The sequence below is a fragment of the Chiroxiphia lanceolata genome, chromosome 2 (assembly GCF_009829145.1).
Source record: "Chiroxiphia lanceolata isolate bChiLan1 chromosome 2, bChiLan1.pri, whole genome shotgun sequence".
Lineage (NCBI taxonomy): Eukaryota > Metazoa > Chordata > Aves > Passeriformes > Pipridae > Chiroxiphia > Chiroxiphia lanceolata.
In genome coordinates, this window is record NC_045638.1 from 104,979,011 (window position 1) to 104,998,160 (window position 19,150).

Sequence of the window (19,150 nt, forward strand, 5' to 3'; positions counted from 1 at the left end):
CCCGCGCGGGGACTACCGCTCCCGGCGGCCCCCGCGCGCTCCCGCCGCTCCGGAGGGCTTCGGGCGCTTCCCCTCCCCCGGGAGCGGCTCCGGGCGGGCGCGGTGCGTGCCAGGCTCTTCCCGGGCTGCCCCTCCGCGCTCCCGGAGGGCGCCGAGCGGGGCCGTGCGGTGTGTGGGAGAGGGGGAGCGGCGTCGGGGGCGCGCGGAGGGGGCGGGTCCCGGCGTGCACCGCGCGGGGGCGGGACCGGGTCCGGGCTGAGGCGGCGGCGGCGGCTCCTCGGCCAAGGTGACTCCGGGGGAACCTGGGTTGGGTTAAAATAGTAGCTTTTTTTGCTTAAAGGAGGTGAAATCTGAAATTCCTGGTTTGTCTGGGTGGTTCCGTCGCGGTGCGGCACCGAGCGGGCCACGGAGAAGCGCCCGCGGTGTCACGGTGCCCTCGGGTTCGGTGGCGGCTGGAGTTTCTACCCCAGCCTCCATGTTGCTTTAAATACCCTTTAAAATACCCTTTAGATACTTTGAAATACTTTTAAATACCTTTCTGGTTTAAAGTTCAGGCCGAACCTACTTTTTTTTTTGTTTGTTTGTTTCGTAATGCATTTACATGGTGGTAGCTTAATTCCGTATTCCTGTTTCGTTGGGTTTTTTAAAGCCTGAAGTACCAGTGTCATTATGATCCTGCGGCTTTCCTCCCTTTAAATATCCCGAAATACAATTAAAATACCTCTAGATACCTTTCTATTTTAAAGTCCAGCTCCAAACTACTTTTTTCGTTTGTTTCTTTGGGCATTTGCATCGCAGTGAGTAATTCCATGTTCCTGTTTTGTTGGGTTTTTTTTAAAGGCTGAAGCACCGGTGCGATCATGATCCTGCGGCAGATTCTGCGTCTCTCCTCCCTGTTCCGCTCCGCTGTTTCCGTGCAGCTCCGCAGGAACATCGGTCTCTCTGCCATCGTCTTCAACAAGACCAAAGAGCTCGACCCCGTTCAGAAGCTCTTCTTGGACAAGATCAGAGAGTACAACACGAAGAGCAAGTGAGTAAAGGAAATTATTTTAAGGGGGGGGAAGCTGATGCCAAAAGGGGGAAAACTATTGATTTTGACGTAAGGATGTGAAACGTGAGCTGTTTGATTTTTGACTGCACTTTGGTAGCTATGTAGGCTGGCCTCTAAATACTTAAGGTGTAAGGCTTTCCTGCAACACTTACTGATGGTGTCACCAGCGAGAAGGTTTGTTCTTGCACACCCAATGGGAAATGTCACATTTTGTCCCTTAAAAAAGAAAAAAGTTGGGGGGTTAAGGCACCCAGTTAAGGCCTCTTGCACACTATGTGCACGTACCAGTATGTTGATTTTTACCCACCTATATGCTCTGTGAATGGGGGAAACCAAAACCAAGCGTTTCTTTATTTCTTTTGTCTGGGGTAAACCATTATTCTCCAGTCTTGTTTCCAACAACAATCAAGAATTAATGGAATTATCAGGATAATTCATTTTACATCTTCAGTTAAAAAGCTCATTCAGATGGAATCTTAGATTCTTGTAATGTTTGAACGAGCTACTGAACAGGAAACTAAAACTATAGTAATACTCTGTTGGGAATTATTCTTGGGAAGAGAATAAGCTCTACTGATAGAAGTTGTGCGTTTCCACACCTACTACCAGTCTGTGTAGGGAGGCAGATTTTTGGTCGTTTTATCCATCCTAAGTCACCTGTGCTGGTGCTACTGAGCATTGGTAATCTACAGTTACTATTTTAGTTGTTTTATATTTGTATCCCAAGAAGTTCCTGCTGTGAATTTTTTTTTTTTTTTTTGCTTCTCTAGTATTCAAAACATTTTCTCTTTGCAAGAACAGTTAAGCTTTACTAACTAAGGTGACTAATTCAGAGACAGCAGAGGTGCAAATCGTTTTTTGTTAGGAATTTACACGTGGAACAAGAGCCTGGATACTCAGTGTAGTTTTATGTCTCAAAAGGCCACCTCTGTAGCTTGGATTTTCATCACTAGTAGCAGAAAGCCTGTACTTTACCCTGAGAACCTTGTTAATGTGTAAGGTAAGGAGCCCCTAAGGTGTGTCATGTCTTGAGTTTCAGAAATACTTTAAACGATTTCCTGTGGTTGGCTATCAAAAAGATTTTTAATTCATACATGGGCATAAAAATGTAGAACTTCCACGTGCAATGTTAGAACTGAGTTGTTAATCACAACTTCTAATGCTTTTTTAGGCAAGCAGGAGGGCCTGTTGATGCAGGACCTGAATTTCAGAAAGAAATGAATGAATCCCTTGCAAGACTCCAACGGGCGTATGGTGAGGGAGACCTAACCAAGTTCCCAGAATTTAAATTTGAGGGTGAGTTAACAATCTTATTGAATTCCAGTTGCAAGTAAGGACATACTCACGGGTTTTCTTAATTTCCATTTTGTCTTTATTTGGACCATTAATTTCATGTAAGATGCCCTCTGGGAAATCTCACTGCTTTTGCACAATTGACATCTGATTCCACTTTTTTTAATAATTTGCCTTTTCCAGTAGAGATCTGGACTTCCTTACACTGATGCTTAACAAAACTTACTGTAAGATCAGGGTATCTTAATTGCCCTTCATAGACCCTAAAGAAAGAGCCCAAATAGAAATAGCCCAGGGCCTGTATTTTTCTTCTCATCCTGCCAAAGAGATCAGCAGACTAGAATTTGTAAATCAGTTGTCTTATGTCATGCAGACTGTGATTTTCAGATTTTGTGAGTTCCTCTGGAAAGCCACTGATTTCAGAAAATGAACAAAGAACCTAACTTTCTTAATTATGAATACTTTGTGGCTAAATTGTATTAAACCTTTTTCTTCAGCTGTTTGGATCTGACTTCTGTTTAACTGCTCTAAGTTTGTTTTAGCGTGGAAGGGAAAGAGCAGAGAGCATGAGGCTTGGTGAGCATCTGGCAGCCAGCCAAGGCCAAGCCACCATTGTAATTCTGACCAGACTAACTGGTAATTCTAATTTAGAGTAGGAACACATCTAAAAATATTTTGGATTTCAGTAACATTTCACTTGGGTAAAGTTGCTGTCAGGTTGTTACTGGTGCAAATAAAACAGAGTATCTGTAAAGTAGGATCTATGTTTTTTTTCTTTTTTCCCCCCAGTTTTAGGGATGTGGTTTCTTTATATTCATATATTCTTTATCTTATTTTATTTCTGTGTCATATGGGAAACAGTGCATATTAAAATTTCAGATTTGTTTTTGTAAGGAAACAAAATTTTTGAACATGGGAACAGAACAAAGTGGGGACACACACACAACTGTTCTTTTATCACTGTTGCCTGTCCTTAATCTAATTTCAACAAGGTTTCAAAACTGAATGGTTATATGGATAGGAACTTCTATTTTTTTGTCTTAGGGACTACTATAAGCCAAGCCTTACCTCTCAGACTTAGTTTTAAGAACAGGCATTAGTAGCCCACCTGTCCAAAGCCCTAACTCTTCTGAGTTTGTACCTCTGACATCAAGAACTCCTTCCTTGGTGTTTGCATGTGGAGAGTGGATTTGAAATTTTCCATGCCTTTCTGTTAATATACAGTAATAACACTAATCAAGAGGAGTGAAGAGCTTGGTTTCTTGTTCTTGTATCAGAGTTGAGTTGGAAATATTTTCTCATAGTCAATAATGTTCTCGTTGGCTTCTCCAGTTTCCCTGCTGCCTTCTCCACCAACCCAGGTGTTGCTAAAAGCTGTTTTGGCAGAATGTTACTAAGTCTTAGCCTTTATGGGTAACTCCTGCAAGGTAGAAAAGACCTGTCTCCGGTGTAGTTTTGTTTTTAGTGCTGCCCATGTTCAGTCAGACTTTGATGCAAAGTAAGGGGGGGTGTAAACTGCAATGTTACAAGAGCTTGCTTTAGTTTGCCAACTGAATGGTTAGTTTTCTTTGAATTACAGATTAATCGTGGTGTTTGAGGATCGAATAAAGAGAGACTAATATGACTTTTCTCTTTCTCCCTCTAGAGCCCAAATTTGAGGAGGCTCCAAAGTGATCTCTGCAGCCGTGTACAGCCTTGGAGTTGCTGAACATGGCACCTGTTGTATCTTAATAAATGCGGTGTTTCAGTGGTTTGAAGAAGTTCTTGACTGTATGATGAGTGTAGTTAGCTGTGGTCATCAACTCTGAGTGGCTGAGGCAGCTGAGTAGTGTTTCTCAGTGTTAACTGCAAAACTCCTTTGCTGAGCTACCTTTCAGTGGTGAGACATTATAACACTGGTAATGATGCACAGAGAAGAAACTCCCTGTTATTCTGGGTTTTTCACATCCGAAAAGCTTCTGCACGAAAAAACCTCCATGAGCCCTAAATCTGTAGCAGAGCCCCTATGTTAGTGATGAAGCTGCACAGCCAAAAGCATAGGCACAAATACCCTAATTCTGCTCTGCATCAGTGAACACACAGGTGATGAAGTGTTAATCTTACAGAAGAAACTGAAAGCTGTTAATGAGATTGTGAGATTTAAATTTCTGTGACTGAACTATTGACATGAACACTTCAGCTTCTGAGGAACTATTTATTTATATATAATAATGTAACTATATAAACAAACACTTCAGCAGTTAGGGTGTAGATACTACAGCTTGAGTTGTACTGGCACGATTTTTCTTCAGAATGAAATTACATGTGCAGCCTGCAGCAAGAGAGAGGGAGAGACCTCCACATTAGACAATAAAACACTGCTTGAGCCTTAATTAGAGGAAGGTTTATTCTGTCAGGATAGTGAGTTTAATTCTGCACAGCTACAGACTTATAGATGGATTTGGCAAATCTAATACAATTTCAAAGTCCTAGTAAATCAGAATTGCAGGAGAGTTTTGAGCCCTTGACAGTGGTGGAGATGGAAGTAGTAGAAGTACTGGTAAGGTCATCTGTGGAAGTTACTTGAGTAGATTGTTCCAAGCTGCAAGAGTGGATCTTGTTTTGCTGCATGTGAACAAAATGAGAAGTTGTCACAGAGATTCAATATACAAGTTAATTTATAGGTTTTTGGGGGTTTGTTTTTTTTTTAAACGCCATCACAGACAGTTATGTTGACTAGATCTGAACACTGGCAGTTTCTATTTTCAGTATGTAAGATGTGGAAACAATATTTACAGCGCAGAGGTCAAAAGATCCCTTTGTGTTGTGGTTTAACCCCAGCCGGTAACTAAGCACCCCACAGCTCCTGCCTCACTCCCTGTCCCCTTCTCGCTGCCGTGAGGAGGGGAATTGGAAACGAAACTGGTGGGTTGAGAAAAGAACAGGTAAATTGAAACAAAGTAATAATAATTGTAATGGAGAGAGAGAGAGAGAGAGAGAGAGAGAGAGAGAGAGAGAGAGAGAGAGAAAACCTGAGAAACACAAGTGATGCACAGCACAGGTGCTCATCACCATCCCCCAGCAGTAACTGGCCCCTCCCAGCCACCTTCCCCAGTTTATTTACTGGGTATGACAGCCTGTGGTGTGGAATATCCCTTTGGCCAGGTCAGGTCAGGTGTCCTAGCCCTGTTCCTCATGGCTTGTACATCTGCCTGGTGGCAGAGCATCAGTCACTGAAAAGTGTTTGACTCAGGGAAGTACTACTGAGCAACAACTAAACATCAGTGTGTTGTTATACTGAATCCACAGTTCTGTATCAGCTACTAGGAAGAAAACTAACTCCCAGCTGAAACCAGGACAGTATCTACTGCTTATTCCATACCATTTATATCATACCAGGTCCTGCATTTTCCGATACACCACCACCTTTCCTGTCTTTTGATAGATACACAGATATCATTTCCTTGGTCTATAGACAATCCCTGTAGAAGTCCACTGAGTTCATTTAGTCCATGACTTTTGGCTCCATCTGTCATAACAGTGTCTCAGGGCAGGAAAGATGGTGCGTGGTGTTGGATTGTTGCACTTTGAAGCCAATTCTGATTCCATCACTGCTGTGCTTGTCTGGTTTCATCAAAGTTCATTCTTAATGTCACGATTGAAGGGGACTTGGGTTTGGATCCCAAAATCTGGAGTGGTGGAGGCAGGCACTATGAGGTGCCCAGGCAATGGTGGGCACACGGTTGATACAGAAGTGATAATACACAGTGTTATATAGCAATTAACATCACACAATTAAATTCATTGGGCTGTTCTCACCCAAAATCAAACCCAGACTTCCCTATCCTTCTGCCTTAACAAGCGTGCCCAGGTCCTTGAGCAAAAGCAATCCCAGGGATGGGTTTGCCTTTGCCCAAGGCAGCAATAACCCAGACTGTCTTGCCCAGCATATTTTTTTATGGGCATTACAGGAACTTTATTCCCGTCCATAGTACATAGAAGCTTTGGTCAGGCAGGGCCAGCCCAACTGGCAGACCCTCTGGTGCTGACTCACCAGGTGGCCTTTACCAATGCATATCCCAATGTTTGAAGGTCCCCCCACTCATTGTTCTCGAGGTAGTCTTTAGCAGTCCATTGTATCATTTGATCTTCCCAGAGGCTGGTGCACAATAGGGGATACAATCTACCCACCCAATGCCATGTTCTTTGGCCCACCTGTCCACGAGTGTTTTCCAAGTATTTCTTGTTTAATTTGTTCAAAGGGTTGGTGTTGCTCAGGGCCCCATGTGAAATAATTTCTCTGAGTCATTTGATAGAAAGGGCTTACAATCAGACTGTAGTTTGGAACCCGCATTTTCTGAAAACCCACAATGCATAAGAAAGCTTAGTTCTTGAAGAAGCAGATTAGAATTTCTTTCCATAGGATCAAGAGTAAGTTCAGCCCTTCCACTCTGCCTGGGAAACTGTCCACTGGAGACTGAAGCAGCAACTTTCCTGGAAGAACTCCCATTTGGGATTGTTTTCTCTTGCAATTCATGTCTCTAGAGTTGAGGTAGGTCTTTCATCTCAATTCCTCATGTACTCTCTGTGGTCCCTCAGCTAAAACCACAGGGTATCCCATGGTGTGTACTTTCCATATCCTCCCTCTTGAGCCAGTGGATGCTTACTGTTACTAGCTGAGATGCAGGTCTGTGCAGGTGGAGAATAGAACATAACTTCTCTGAACTGCTGGAACTCCTGGGACAGTTTATCTGACAGTCTCTCCACAGATGAGAGGAAGAGAGGTTGTCTTTGCATTCCTGGAGAAGTGGAGCCACTGCATCCACTGCTGGTAGTGTGGTACCTCTCCAGATGAACATTGCCAGTGGGTTGGTGTGTCCTCTCTACAGATTTCTGCCACATGGGTTGTGTGTGCAGGACTCGGTCTGGATCTATGAGGAACCCTGCGTTGTTCAGGTCAAAATAAATCATCTCAGCATGGCTAATTTCCTCAGGCATGGGATACCTTTCTCTACTGCTGTCCACTTGCCTGAGCAACACAGAACATCTTCCTTGTAGGGGTACTTTTCTTTCATGCTTGACAGGAGTCGTCTCCAGAGGCCGAGGACTTGTGTCCCTCTTCCAATCACCTCAACGATGCCTGCTTCCCTAAAAAGTGATCCCAGCTGCTTGGCTTCCCTACCCTCTAACTCCAAACTGTTAGCCCAATTATCCCAGCACTGGAACAGCCAAGTGGTCCTGCACTCACTGGGACAATGGCTGAAATCTTTTTGTATATCCCACAGCTCACTCAGGGATAAGGATTGAGTGGTTGCCTCTTGGTCTTGTTGGCCTGACACTGGAGTCTGTGAAGGCACAGTACGTGCTGCCGGATTTTAAGTAGCCGCAACACTTCTGGCCAGGGTTTGAGGAGCCACAGATTGTTGCTTAACCCTAAAGACGACCTGGACCACATGCAACAATATGTTGGTTGCCAGCGAAAGGACCAGGCTGGTTTCAAGGGTGGTAAAAGGATATTGAAAGTCTTCAGATTTCTCAAACACTACTGTAATCATCCTGGAGGGGAAAGAACGTGTTTTATCCCGCAGGCTGGCTCTCCGACGGAAAAAGGCAATAGATGTAATTGTGGATAATTTCCTCCAGATGGCTCCCGAGGGGCGGACAGGACACAGACCAGGCGAGGCTCACGGCCAGCCACTCATTCATATCACAAGCCAGTACGACAAAGAACACCACAATGACAACCTTAGCCCATGCCCAGAGCAAACAAATCAACATGGTGACCAGCAACTATTAAACCAACGCAATGAACGCTTATAACAAATTTGTTTTAACACGCTCTGATCAGATCTGTCATTATCTCAACCCTTTTGAGTCACATGTTGGGTGTCAAAAAGGACTGTTGTGGGTTAAGCCCAGCCAGCAACTCAGCCCCACGCAGCCACTCGGTCACTGCCCTCCACCCCACCCCAGTGGGGAGGAGAACTGGGAAAAAAAAAAGTAAAAATTGTGGGTTGAGGTAACAGCAGTTTAATAATTGAAACAAAGTAAAATTTAATTATACTAATAATACTAATGATAATCATAACAACAATAATAATTGTAATGGAAAGGAGAGAGAGGAGTAAAGCCCAAGAAAGATAAGTGATGTACAACACAGTTTCTCACCACCCACTGACTGATGCCCAGCCTGTCCCCCAGCGGCGATCTGCCCCTCCCAGCCAACTTCCCCAGTTTATATACTGGGTATGATGATGTACAGTGTGGAATATCCCTTTGGCCAGCTCAGGTCAGGTGTCCCAGCCGTGCTCCCTCCCGGCTTCTTGAGCACCTCCTCACTGGCCAAGCATGAGACATGGAGAAGTCCTTGATTTTGTGTAAGCACTACTTAGCAACAACAAAAACATCAGTGTGTTATCAACATTATTCTCACATTAAATCCAAAACACAGCACTGTACCAGCTACTAGGAAGAAAATTATCCCAGTCGAAACCAGGAGACTTTGATATTTTTGTATAACAAGTATTCTTTTGATGTCCCTCACAGAGGCTGAAATCTTCTAAATAACAAAGGACTTGGTATGCTTGAAATCCTAAACAAAGCAAATAAGGCTATATAAGTAATAGTTCAAATATTTTAAACAGGTGAACAGAATACATTTCAGAAGAAATTAAGGCATTGAGATTGACAAGAAGTATGTCTGAGGCACTGTTGGTTAATGTTTACTCTTTTCTGGAATGGAAAGTCTAAGGAATGCACTGCTACACAGAACAGAAGTAATAACCTATTCATAAATGCAAGTATTAAACAGCTCTGTTGAGCATCTGATTTGTAAGTGCATTAACACAGACAAGCAGATACCACAGCTCTTCAAAAGTTGCTCCTTCCAGGTAGTTGACCTCAGTAAGTTCCTTATAGACATACTAGGTTAAGGAACAGGCTTATGCAATTTGATATGTTCTGTTTTGATTAAGAACAGGGGTGGAGTTCAGGGAGCTTTTAAGGCTACATTAGTACTACTAATGCTACTTAATAGCCTTAAAGTATGGATTGTGAAATTAAGTTGCTCTTAGTTTAAGTTTTATTTGGAGCACCATTCATTTCCCACCCATCTGAAAAGCTGGAGCAACCGACAAACAGTTTTTAAAGCCTCTGAACTGCTCTAAAAGAGGGGAAAAAAAAGTAGTATGTTCAGTTTCCATATTTGGCCAAGTCTTTTGACACCCCTTATTCTTAGAGGAATTAAGGCCCAATCTTTTTCTCACACTCACTACTGCCCTGGACTGTGTCTGAGTTAGTTTCCTTGGTTAATTGATATGTAGGAGAAGATGGTAAAGTACTGAGCAAAGTGCTGTAGTTGTGTGGCACTTGAAACTATGTGATAGGAAGCTGTAGATGCATCTAAAACTTTTTAAACACAATACTGAACACAAAAGACTTGCCTTTTCACTTGTAGATTGATAGTTCGTCTTCTTTCTGTTAACAGAGCAGGAAAGGAATACAGGTTAAATAGTGACTTTTCTGGCATTGGTTTTAGCCATTTGGGAACCTTATATATAAATGCATTTTTCCAGATTTCCAGTGACCCTTAGGGTTTTCCTCCTCCCTTCTTAAAAAAAAGTTGCAATAACAAAATCCACTGAATGCTTTTAGATAGCTGTCATGATCTCATAAACCACTGCAAATCACATTCTCTACCTTGTCTTTTCAAGTCTTCCACTTACACTTTTTATCCAGTTCATGGCCAGTATAAATCACATCATCTTTCTCTTTAGTATATTACCCTTTTTTTTTAAATGCTATTACCTAGAAGTGCTAAGATAAACTTTTGAAAGTAAAAACAATAAAAAAATACTGGAGGCCTCCTCCAGTGAAGCGTGCAATTTTAGCCTCCTGTAGGAGCATTAAAACAGCTTGAGGAATTCTGACTTGCTACTGAGAAATTTAAGCAAGTGAAATAAATCCATATCAAAGGAGCAGACTAGGCACTGTCAGAAAGCTTCCACCAGTCATATTTTCACAAAACACTTCCTGAAATAACCTGTGGACATGGACATGAAGGCAGTTCAATTTGGTTCTGATTGTCTTCTGTCTAGCTTGTAGAGGAGACACATGAATGCCTGTAAGGTGAATTAGGGCTGTAAACTATAACAATAAAAGACACATCTCTGCACACTGATCACAGCAATGCAATGATTCACTGTCTCACCAGCACACTGGTTCTAATATGAGAACCAGCTGGTGTGTAGGATTGGGTTTATTTTGGTGTCAAGAATCATGTAAAAAAGGCCATAAAAATCATTACAGTTACTAAATCACCAGAAATGTAAGTGAAATTTGCAGTGATTTGTGTACTACATGCATCAAGATACTTACTGGGAAGAGCTTTCCTCTGAAAAATAATAAAAAAAAAGAAATAATTAGCACCAGAACAGTTTCCTTCACTGTTTTAAAGTTCTTTGAAATAATTATTTCTAGCTTATTCAGCTCTTCAGTTTCTAGAAGGAGTTTCTGAACCAAATATCTCTTTTGGGGTAATGAGTTTAAACAGGAAAAAAAAATATTAGGCTGCTTTTAAGGCTAAATAAAGCTCCAAGTGAATTCTAACAGCAGCTCTGTACCCTTTGTTACTGAGACAAGTGAACTTTTCAGATCCTGACATTTGTCATCCCTTTTTGCTGTGCTCAACTGCAGGCACCAATGTAAATGCTATAGAGGGTTGCTGGGTGTCAAGCCTTTTGCAGCAACCCCTAAAAGCAAACTTTCTCCATCACCCAGAGGAAGGAGACAGTTAATTTAGTTTCACTCTCACCAGAACTCAGCTGGTCAGACCTTGTGTACTAAAACTGGCTTGTTTTTATGTTCTCTTTCTTTGCCATTCCCTCTCAAAACTAGAGTGGAAAGGCTCCAGGAACCAGGGTTTGGCTTGTTGCTTTTCCCTAAATTGCTGTTTGGTAGCTCTAAGCAACTGCACAAATGTCTCCATGTCATTCTTGATGTATCTTTTGGAGTAGAAGTTGGCAGAATAAAAATGTCTGCACAAAAAATGCTTTAGTAATGCTCTTCAGCTTTAGTACCATGGAGTTAGAGCCTTCATGAAAAGAAGGACATGATACAGTCGGCAGAATCATAAAATTATAGAATTGGTTTGGGTTGGAAGAGACCCTAAAGCTCATCTCATTCCAGTCCCTGCCATGGTCACTAGACCAGGTTGCTCCAGGTTGGTCTAATCTGGCCTTGAACACTTCCATGGATGGGGCAGCCACAGCTTCTCTGGGTAACAGAGATCTTTTGTGAAACTCTGCTATGTACAGACATTTTTTTGACACAAGGAAGGAATGATTTTATTTTACTTACTTGCAAAGTAGCCTTTTTTTTGGGCATAAAATACTCCAAGGCCACACAGTGCCATTACCAGAGCCACAAATACTACAGCAGCAATGATACCACTTACATTCAGGTCATCTGTAATTATAAAACACAAGGCCAGTGTTGTAAATTGTAAACATTTCCATTGGCTGGATTTTTCCCTAATTGCTACAGGCACCTGTTTTATCCCTAGGTGGTCTTTGGCCCAAGCTGGATAAATGATTAGTAACACTCAGACATGGATAAGAAGTCTAAAAGCACTACCATATCACAGCCACGTGAAGAGAAGTGCTTGATACACTTCAACTCCTTAAGTTGGGTGAAAAGTAAGGAAAGAGTAAGATGGGCCACGGGATACATACTCCTCATCATACCTATCCCAAATAAGTCTTAGGCAAGTCATGTGTCTCTAAGGGAAAACACCTTGAAATCTTTGTAAGTATTAAATCAAGTCTTTTCATACAGTTAATTTTCCTAAAACAACTTAAACAGCTGATGGCTCCAGTTCTGAAGAACCCTTCAAATGAGTTATTTACAATTCAATGCTTTTTTAATTTTTAAAGAGCAAGGTTTTTAAAATGGAACACAATAAAGCCAAGCTGTCTGAAGTTAAACTCTACATCAGGCCATACATACACCTAGCCATTTTTATTTTGAAGGTGGTGGCTTGGGTTAAGTCATGACATGGGCCATGCCCATTTCCTGATATAATCACTAAGAGCTTCAGACAATCATCCATTTTATGAAAAACAAAAGCATCAACAAGCAGAAACATTTTCACAGGTTTCTGCGATGTGTCCAATTACCTATTTGGATCCTTACTTTAAGCATACATTAATATATGATTGCGAATTTTACTCACAAACCTATAAATTTTTGTGTACTGGTTGACAGCATTTTAGGACTCTACGTGAGTATTTCCACAACAGAGGCATTCTATCTCAATAGCTAGAGGAACACTTGCTCACAATCCACTAGGAGTGCATTAAAAGCCATGACACAGTGATTTTCAGCTAAGTTCTAAAAAAGCACCAGTCAATCACTTTATGAAACACTTGGATGGGATCTCCTCTGCAGCAGTTATTGGAATTTGTTACAATTTGCTTTCCTATCACATCTACAAGAGGTAGTTGTATATTTTGCAAAAACTTCCATGCATTTTGGGTAATTATAGACTCTTAACCCTTCCAGCCTTTGTTAATTCCTTATCAGCTAACCAGTGTTACGCTTCACCCATGCTGTAAAAGTAGAAAAAATACAGGTAGCAGGCTTTATTTATCTATTTGTTTATTTTTAAGATACACTGACTTTTCAGTGTTCCTCTGTCAGGTATAAATGAATCACTCAGTTAACCTTCTATTCTGTTACATTCAGATCTCACATAAATACATCCTAAAAGGGAGGCTTTGCATGAAGAAAATACCCCAGTGGACTGGCACGTTATCTTGTAAGCCTTCCACAAAAGCATTTGGAAATATTCAGGCTCTCATATGGCTGCTGCTCTTCCGTGAAGTTGTGTTTACCAACCTAAGGGTTGGCTACTGCAATAATTTTATGGTACTAAACTAGTGAGATATGTTTGTGCTGTAAGAAAGGAAAGCTTTAAGTAACCACAGCAACTACATATAAGGAAGTCATTGTATCATTATTCCTCCCCCCAAATGCCATAACCAAAATAAAAAGATTTAATTCAATCTGGTCTTAGGTTCTCAGTTGCACCATGCCATTAAATAAATCCTACTGCAAGACTGTTTTCCACCCTTATTTTCTTTGACACATACCGACTTGCATTCGCTTCACTGAGCATCTCTGAGATAATCCAATCCCATTGGAGGCTTCACAGAAATACTCTCCAGTGTCATTCTTTGTAACTGTGTTAAATAGCTGTTAAGAAAGAGTTCAAAATGTGTGTTAGAATGGAAAAAAAAGATCGACATTTCCCATGGGATAGAAATTTTGACATGTCAATGGGTGCAGGGGGGGAGTGTTTGCTTTAAACAAATAAAAAAAAAACTCTGAAGGAAAGTGCGAAATTTCAGAATACCTGAAATATACCTGAAAAATACCTGAAAAATACCTGAAATCAGAGCAGTTGGTTAATTTTATCAAAACAACCCCATTTGCTGATTTGTCAAAAACACCTTACACATACTACTTACAGTGCCTTGTCAACTGAAATTTTTTTGAAGTTTAAGCCTTATTTGGGGGGTCCCCACCCCTCCAAAAATGGCACTTCGTCTCTTCTTCCAGCGGAAAAATGCTAAACCATACTATTTATCAAATACTATTACTGTAAAAATGAAAATGAGGAAGCAAGAGGTGGACAGAGACTGACCTCATGTCAATTCCAATGCTTCCCTGTATTCTTTTTTAGACTTGTTAACTGTTTTCCCTTTAATGTATGCCATACTTTGAGATTTTAGAAGTGATTAATAAGTTGGAGTAGACCAGCTGATTTCCACAGTGTGATGAAAGATCCCCAGCACCTCTGAATACTGAGTCACAGCATTCAGAGAACAACTCTTTACTTCTAAAAAACGTCAGCTGACAATGCACCCTAAGTAGTATCAAGATTTTTTGAAAGATCAGCTAACGGGAGAGGGATGAGGAAGAGACAGCCAGTTCTGAGGGAAAAGAATCCAACAGCACAACCCACAAAACACACTACAACTAAACAAAGAACCTACCAACCTTACTCATAGCCCCAGTTCATTCCCACCGACTTCACAGGTCCTGGATGGGAGCTCATAAGTGTCATTGGATCACAGAGATTCTGTGATCTGAGTGCTTGCAGTCCCCCCAAAGCTGCTATTTCAAACTTTAAGCTCTACCAAATATAGCTCTGTTGCCATACTGAGCACTCATTCTCACCTGGCATTAGTTTTCTAACTGACAAGGTGAAATCTGTCAAGTATTTTCTCGATCCTGCTCAGTTCTTATCGCTGTAAACTCGCACTTCACCTGGTTTGTCTGTATCACTCAGTGTCTACAGCTTGGCACTGGTTTGAGGCAGAAACTACTTTCTACATTTGTTAACACATATTTCAGCACAACATTAATCTCTGACAAAGACCTTGTGCATTTTTGGATTAAGACCCCTGTGCATCATTGTACTAAACAGTAAATGCGGTCTCCTTGATAGCTGGCTATCACAGAGCTGGTTATTACACTTACCAAAGTGCCAGACTTCTTATTCATGGTATAAGTTATATTTGGTGTTCTAGCACTGCCTGTTCCTGTCTTTTCCAGTAAGGCAACACCGTTCTTGTACCACTGGTACTCAGATGGAGGAGAGCCCTCAGTCTCCTTACAGCTCAGCTGCACCACTGTTCCCGTCATCGCGGAGCTCGGCACATCACACACCGGAGTAGTTGGAGCAACTGGACAGTGGAATTGCACTTGTTACACACTTATAAGTACTGTCTGCACGACAACAGATTGACAGTTATGGTGAGGAGGTGAGCACTTGTGTACATGCTCAGCATTGATGTACCACATCAATGAAATGAGGCACAGAAGAGGCTGAAGGCAGAGTCCTGCTACTGAGAGCAGAGTAAAATTTATGAGTTGCTAAAAATGAGAGAGCAAGCCTCCCCCACCACATGCTGTGTCATTCTGCCTCCAATCTGTGCACTCTCGCCCAACCCCACAGAGTTTGTTTCATTTTTGTGTCTTGTGTGGAACCTCTTGTTCACAGACAGAGATGGGATAACTCAGGGAATCTGCAACCCAGCAACTGCCCCCTTCCCCGCCCTACTATTTAAAAACAGAAGTGAGGAAGAGGAAAAAGATTTTTTGTATTAAAAGAAGTCAACTGGTTTTTGAAAAGTGACTGTCAGAAAGAATCATAAAGACTGGCAATCATTGCAGCCATTGTATAAATTGTTGAGGACCAAAACCAATTTGTTACTACATTTCAGTTTAAATTAAAAGCAAACATTCCCACGCAAAGATGTGGGAGAACTGTTCGTTCCATCTCCCATGCAGATGAACACCTCTTCTCTTATTTTTAATACATGAACAGGAAAGGAACTTAATTTTTTATTTTTTGGTACTTGATGCCATGTAGAAGAAAACTAAAGGTGAAGAGGCATGCATGGAACATTAAAAGTACATGTCACACCTTAACAAGTACTGATAAGTTTTTTCTTGGCTGATTTTAAGATAAAGAGCAAAAATAAAACAAAGTGAAATACTAACTAATTCACATTAACTTTCAAAAAAGTTGTAAGCAACAACAACACTCTTCCTCCTTTTGGGCTGGAAGAAAGAATGAATAAGTGGAGTTATCTCACTGTTGGAGCTAATCAGAGCTTCATGAATTTATCATCCTTTATGAAGAACTCTGAGACTTTATTTATAATTTTAAAAGATCAATTTTTTTTTTTATGGAAAAGAATACAAAAACTACAGAAGCAAATATTTTCTTTTCTCCCTATACAGGAAAAAGAAGAAAACCATCAACCTCTACGACTCATCTACTGGGAAAAATACCAGAAACAACATGAGAAGAACGTGCTCAGTATTCACGTTTCCCTCCTTTACCCAGCTGGGGAAGAAAACAAACAAAACCCCACAAAGAGCAACCCCCCCGAGTAGCCAACACTATCTCTCCTGTAAATAAAGTCCACAAAATGCCAGCTCACTGGTTGTCATTGCACAGACACTGCAGCAGTTTCTCCTTCCAAAACCAGGAGGAGACTGTAGCATATTGGAATGAACTTCTGCTTATGAATATTTAATAAGTGTTGACAGATGCTGACTTTCCAGTGCCAAACACCATGATTGTCTTATCCAGGTTCTCAGCCACTGAGCGACTTCAGCCTTAGTAGAAATGGAAGTTTCACCACTGTGTAGATCAGCATACTTGCTAAGTTTTGAGAACTGAAACTCACTTTTATATCAACAAAACCTTAATTATGTTCCTTTCTAATGTAAGTGTGACTTTTGCAAAGCTGTTTTGTGAAGTATGTTGTAGAATGTGCGTGCGCACACGTATTTATAATCCCAGCCCAAAGAAGTCCCAAAACCCAGCAGCCACATGCCATGTGGACAACACTACTTTCAACACCCCAACACACCGTCATTCAGTTTGTTTACAAAAGCCCAAGTAATAAAGTTTGTACCCAACACTGTGAGGGTAATTATAGCCTCTTGCAGGCGTGGATGCCCTTCACTCTTGTCACTGATTTCGCAGCGGTAGGTCCCGGAATCCCTTCTAGTCACATTCCTAATTCGGATTCCTGGGTTCAGCATCTCTGCTCGGCCTCGAAGATCACCTTTAAGGGAGAATAGAGAGGTTTCCGCTCTTTGCTTATAGAATCTTAGAATCACAGAATGGTTTGGGTTGGAAGGGACCTTAAAGACCACCCAGTTCCAACGCCCTGCTGTGGGCAGGGCCACCTACCACTAGACCAGGTTTCTCAGAGCTCCATCCAACCTGGTCTTGAACACTTCCAGGGATGGGGCATCCACAGCTTCTCTGGGCAACCTGTGCCAGTTTAATGACCCTCATGGTAAGGATCTTCCTCTGTATATCTAACCTAAATTTTCACTCTGTCAGTTTGAAAGCAAATGTCTACAGCTCATTTGCTTATTCTGAAATCACATACAATTCATTGATACTTTATGTGATATCATACACGAAACTATTGCTCGTTTGTTCAGTGTTAGTTATCTATCAGCAACATGTAATATTTAATCCCCTTCCCAAGACAGTAAGAACCTTCCACAACTTGTCCATTTAGTCCAAACACCCCCCTCGCCCCAGTTAAAAACCCTACGTCTGCTGAACGTTCTCCAGTTGGAAGACTGAATGCTTTTTTCTGCAGATATTTCAAGAAAATATTTATAGCAGTAGTCAGGAGGCAAAAAAGAAATCTCTTTCCACTAGAGAAATGGCAATCACTAACTTAATTACCTTACAGAAAGAATTGTGAGTGAAACCACAGCAAAGGATTTGACATTTTAACTTGGCAAGAAACATTTGATGGACATAGCAAAGATATTGCCATCAGATTTCTTACAATGAGTTTGGGTTCTTTCAATTCTACAGCTTGTTACGAAATTAAAGTTACATTCACACACCGAACCACAAGTTCCAGTGTTTCTCTAAATTAAATATATGCAGAAAAAAAAAAATTCATCAACAAGGTCAGCACATCTGCAAGTTCTACAAAGTAACAAAATTGCTGTGCTTTTATTTTACTTCTCAACTTTCATTTATTGTGTACAAGGTAACAAGAGACCCATATTTTCTCCAACACACAAAGCCGAGGTAAGTCCTTTTCAGAACATACGAACAGAAATTCTACTTTTGAAAAGAATACAAATAATTTAAAATATACAGCTGAGTTTATATTTTATGTATATAAAAATTCCTGCATTATTCATTTCCAAGCCTCCAGCTCTACAAGAGGCTTCAGAAACCTCTTTTTAGGATAGGAGCGCAGAGCCTGCAGTATATTTGGGGAGTTCATATCCACATATAATTTCACTGTTGAAAAATGCCAAGGATCTGCAGTGCCATTTTTCTTACTCTTGAGTTTTATGATATTTAAATTCGTTAAAAAGGTAACAACTGACAGTTTTATAAAGAAATGTCTTTTTCCCCCGGGAAAGAATTCTTTACCTTGAAAGGACAGTTGTTCCATATAGACAGTCAAGAGTCTTCTCCTTCAGTCATTTTCCTAGCGTTATCCCCCAAGAGACAGCCAATATCTATGCTAGAGAATGACATGTTAAGCATCAGTCTGTTTGTAGTACTGTACCTGTAAATTCACCATTGTAGTAGACAAATGAGACTCCTTGAGGCTGGATTTTCTTCCATTCTATTCTTAAGCTCATCCCTTTTGAAGATTTGTGTTTGCAACTAAGAATCGCCTCTAGAGGGGAAAAAAAAAAGAGAACACAAATGGGAAAGTTAGAGACTTTACCTGTTAGGTACACATTCAGGCTCCATGAAATTAATATTCCCCCTTCAAAAGAAACTGAGCAGTAAGCAAGGGCCAGATCTACTTCTCAAAGTAATGCCTCTCCAGATTCAAACAATCACAGTGGGAAAACAGAAACTAGTAATTTTCCCATACTTCAGTGGCTTTTGGATCAAACTTCAGTAGCTTTTGGATCAAACTTCAGCTATTGGGGACTAGATATTCCCACGTTGGATGGGCAGAGATTCTGTTTTACTATCCTTATTTTAGTTACTTTAGTTAACTTTCTTCAGTTAGCAGACCACTGTTAAAAAAGGACTTTCACCCTGTTATTAACAATATTTTTTTAATTACCATTCTGAATTCAGTATTAATAGTTTAACTGTTTAAATATGTAACTTAATGCAGATAGAAAACATTCACTAAGATGATTAAACATTCTTCTAAGTATCTTATGTTTATGTATTTAGTTACAAGTCCACTTTGGTTATTGTGAGGGTATATGGAAGGTGAGAGCTGCTTCATT

At 41.0% G+C, this 19,150-nt stretch overlaps 2 protein-coding genes across 3 annotated transcripts in view; one reads left to right on the forward strand and one right to left on the reverse strand.

The window, feature by feature from the left end:
* The first annotated feature begins 193 nt into the window (after window positions 1-193).
* On the forward strand, window positions 194-4,093 carry ATP5PF (ATP synthase peripheral stalk subunit F6). 2 transcript variants are annotated; one of them, XM_032679685.1, is made up of 4 exons: window positions 194-286; window positions 841-1,030; window positions 2,223-2,347; window positions 3,990-4,093. In XM_032679685.1, exons 2-4 carry the CDS (start codon window positions 861-863, stop codon window positions 4,016-4,018), a joined length of 324 nt encoding a protein of 107 aa, XP_032535576.1. In that variant the 5' UTR covers window positions 194-286; window positions 841-860; the 3' UTR covers window positions 4,019-4,093. The 2 variants fall into 2 exon arrangements, with proteins under 2 accessions (XP_032535576.1, XP_032535574.1); XM_032679683.1 differs by having other exon boundaries at window positions 264-286; window positions 799-1,030.
* Window positions 4,094-4,708: 615 nt separating this feature from the next.
* JAM2 (junctional adhesion molecule 2) overlaps window positions 4,709-19,150 on the reverse strand; it is a 41,121-nt gene continuing 26,679 nt past the window's right edge. Inside the window, exons 3-10 of the mRNA XM_032679682.1 lie at window positions 18,463-18,576; window positions 16,819-16,971; window positions 14,867-15,072; window positions 13,474-13,576; window positions 11,681-11,788; window positions 10,700-10,715; window positions 9,766-9,799; window positions 4,709-8,915 (exon numbers count right to left, since the gene is read on the reverse strand). Of these exons, the coding sequence (XP_032535573.1) occupies window positions 8,883-8,915; window positions 9,766-9,799; window positions 10,700-10,715; window positions 11,681-11,788; window positions 13,474-13,576; window positions 14,867-15,072; window positions 16,819-16,971; window positions 18,463-18,576 (767 nt within the window). The 3' untranslated portion in view covers window positions 4,709-8,882. The remainder of the gene's footprint in view (window positions 8,916-9,765; window positions 9,800-10,699; window positions 10,716-11,680; window positions 11,789-13,473; window positions 13,577-14,866; window positions 15,073-16,818; window positions 16,972-18,462; window positions 18,577-19,150) is intronic.

Excerpts from the sequence above, each read along its gene's own strand:
- ATP5PF (XM_032679685.1), top strand. The coding sequence starts at position 861 with ATGATCCTGCGGCAGATTCTGCGTCTCTCCTCCCTGTTCCGCTCCGCT. Across the intron at positions 1,031-2,222 it reads GAGTACAACACGAAGAGCAA|GCAAGCAGGAGGGCCTGTTG; the intron begins GTGAGTAAAGGA and ends ATGCTTTTTTAG. Across the intron at positions 2,348-3,989 it reads CCCAGAATTTAAATTTGAGG|AGCCCAAATTTGAGGAGGCT; the intron begins GTGAGTTAACAA and ends TTCTCCCTCTAG.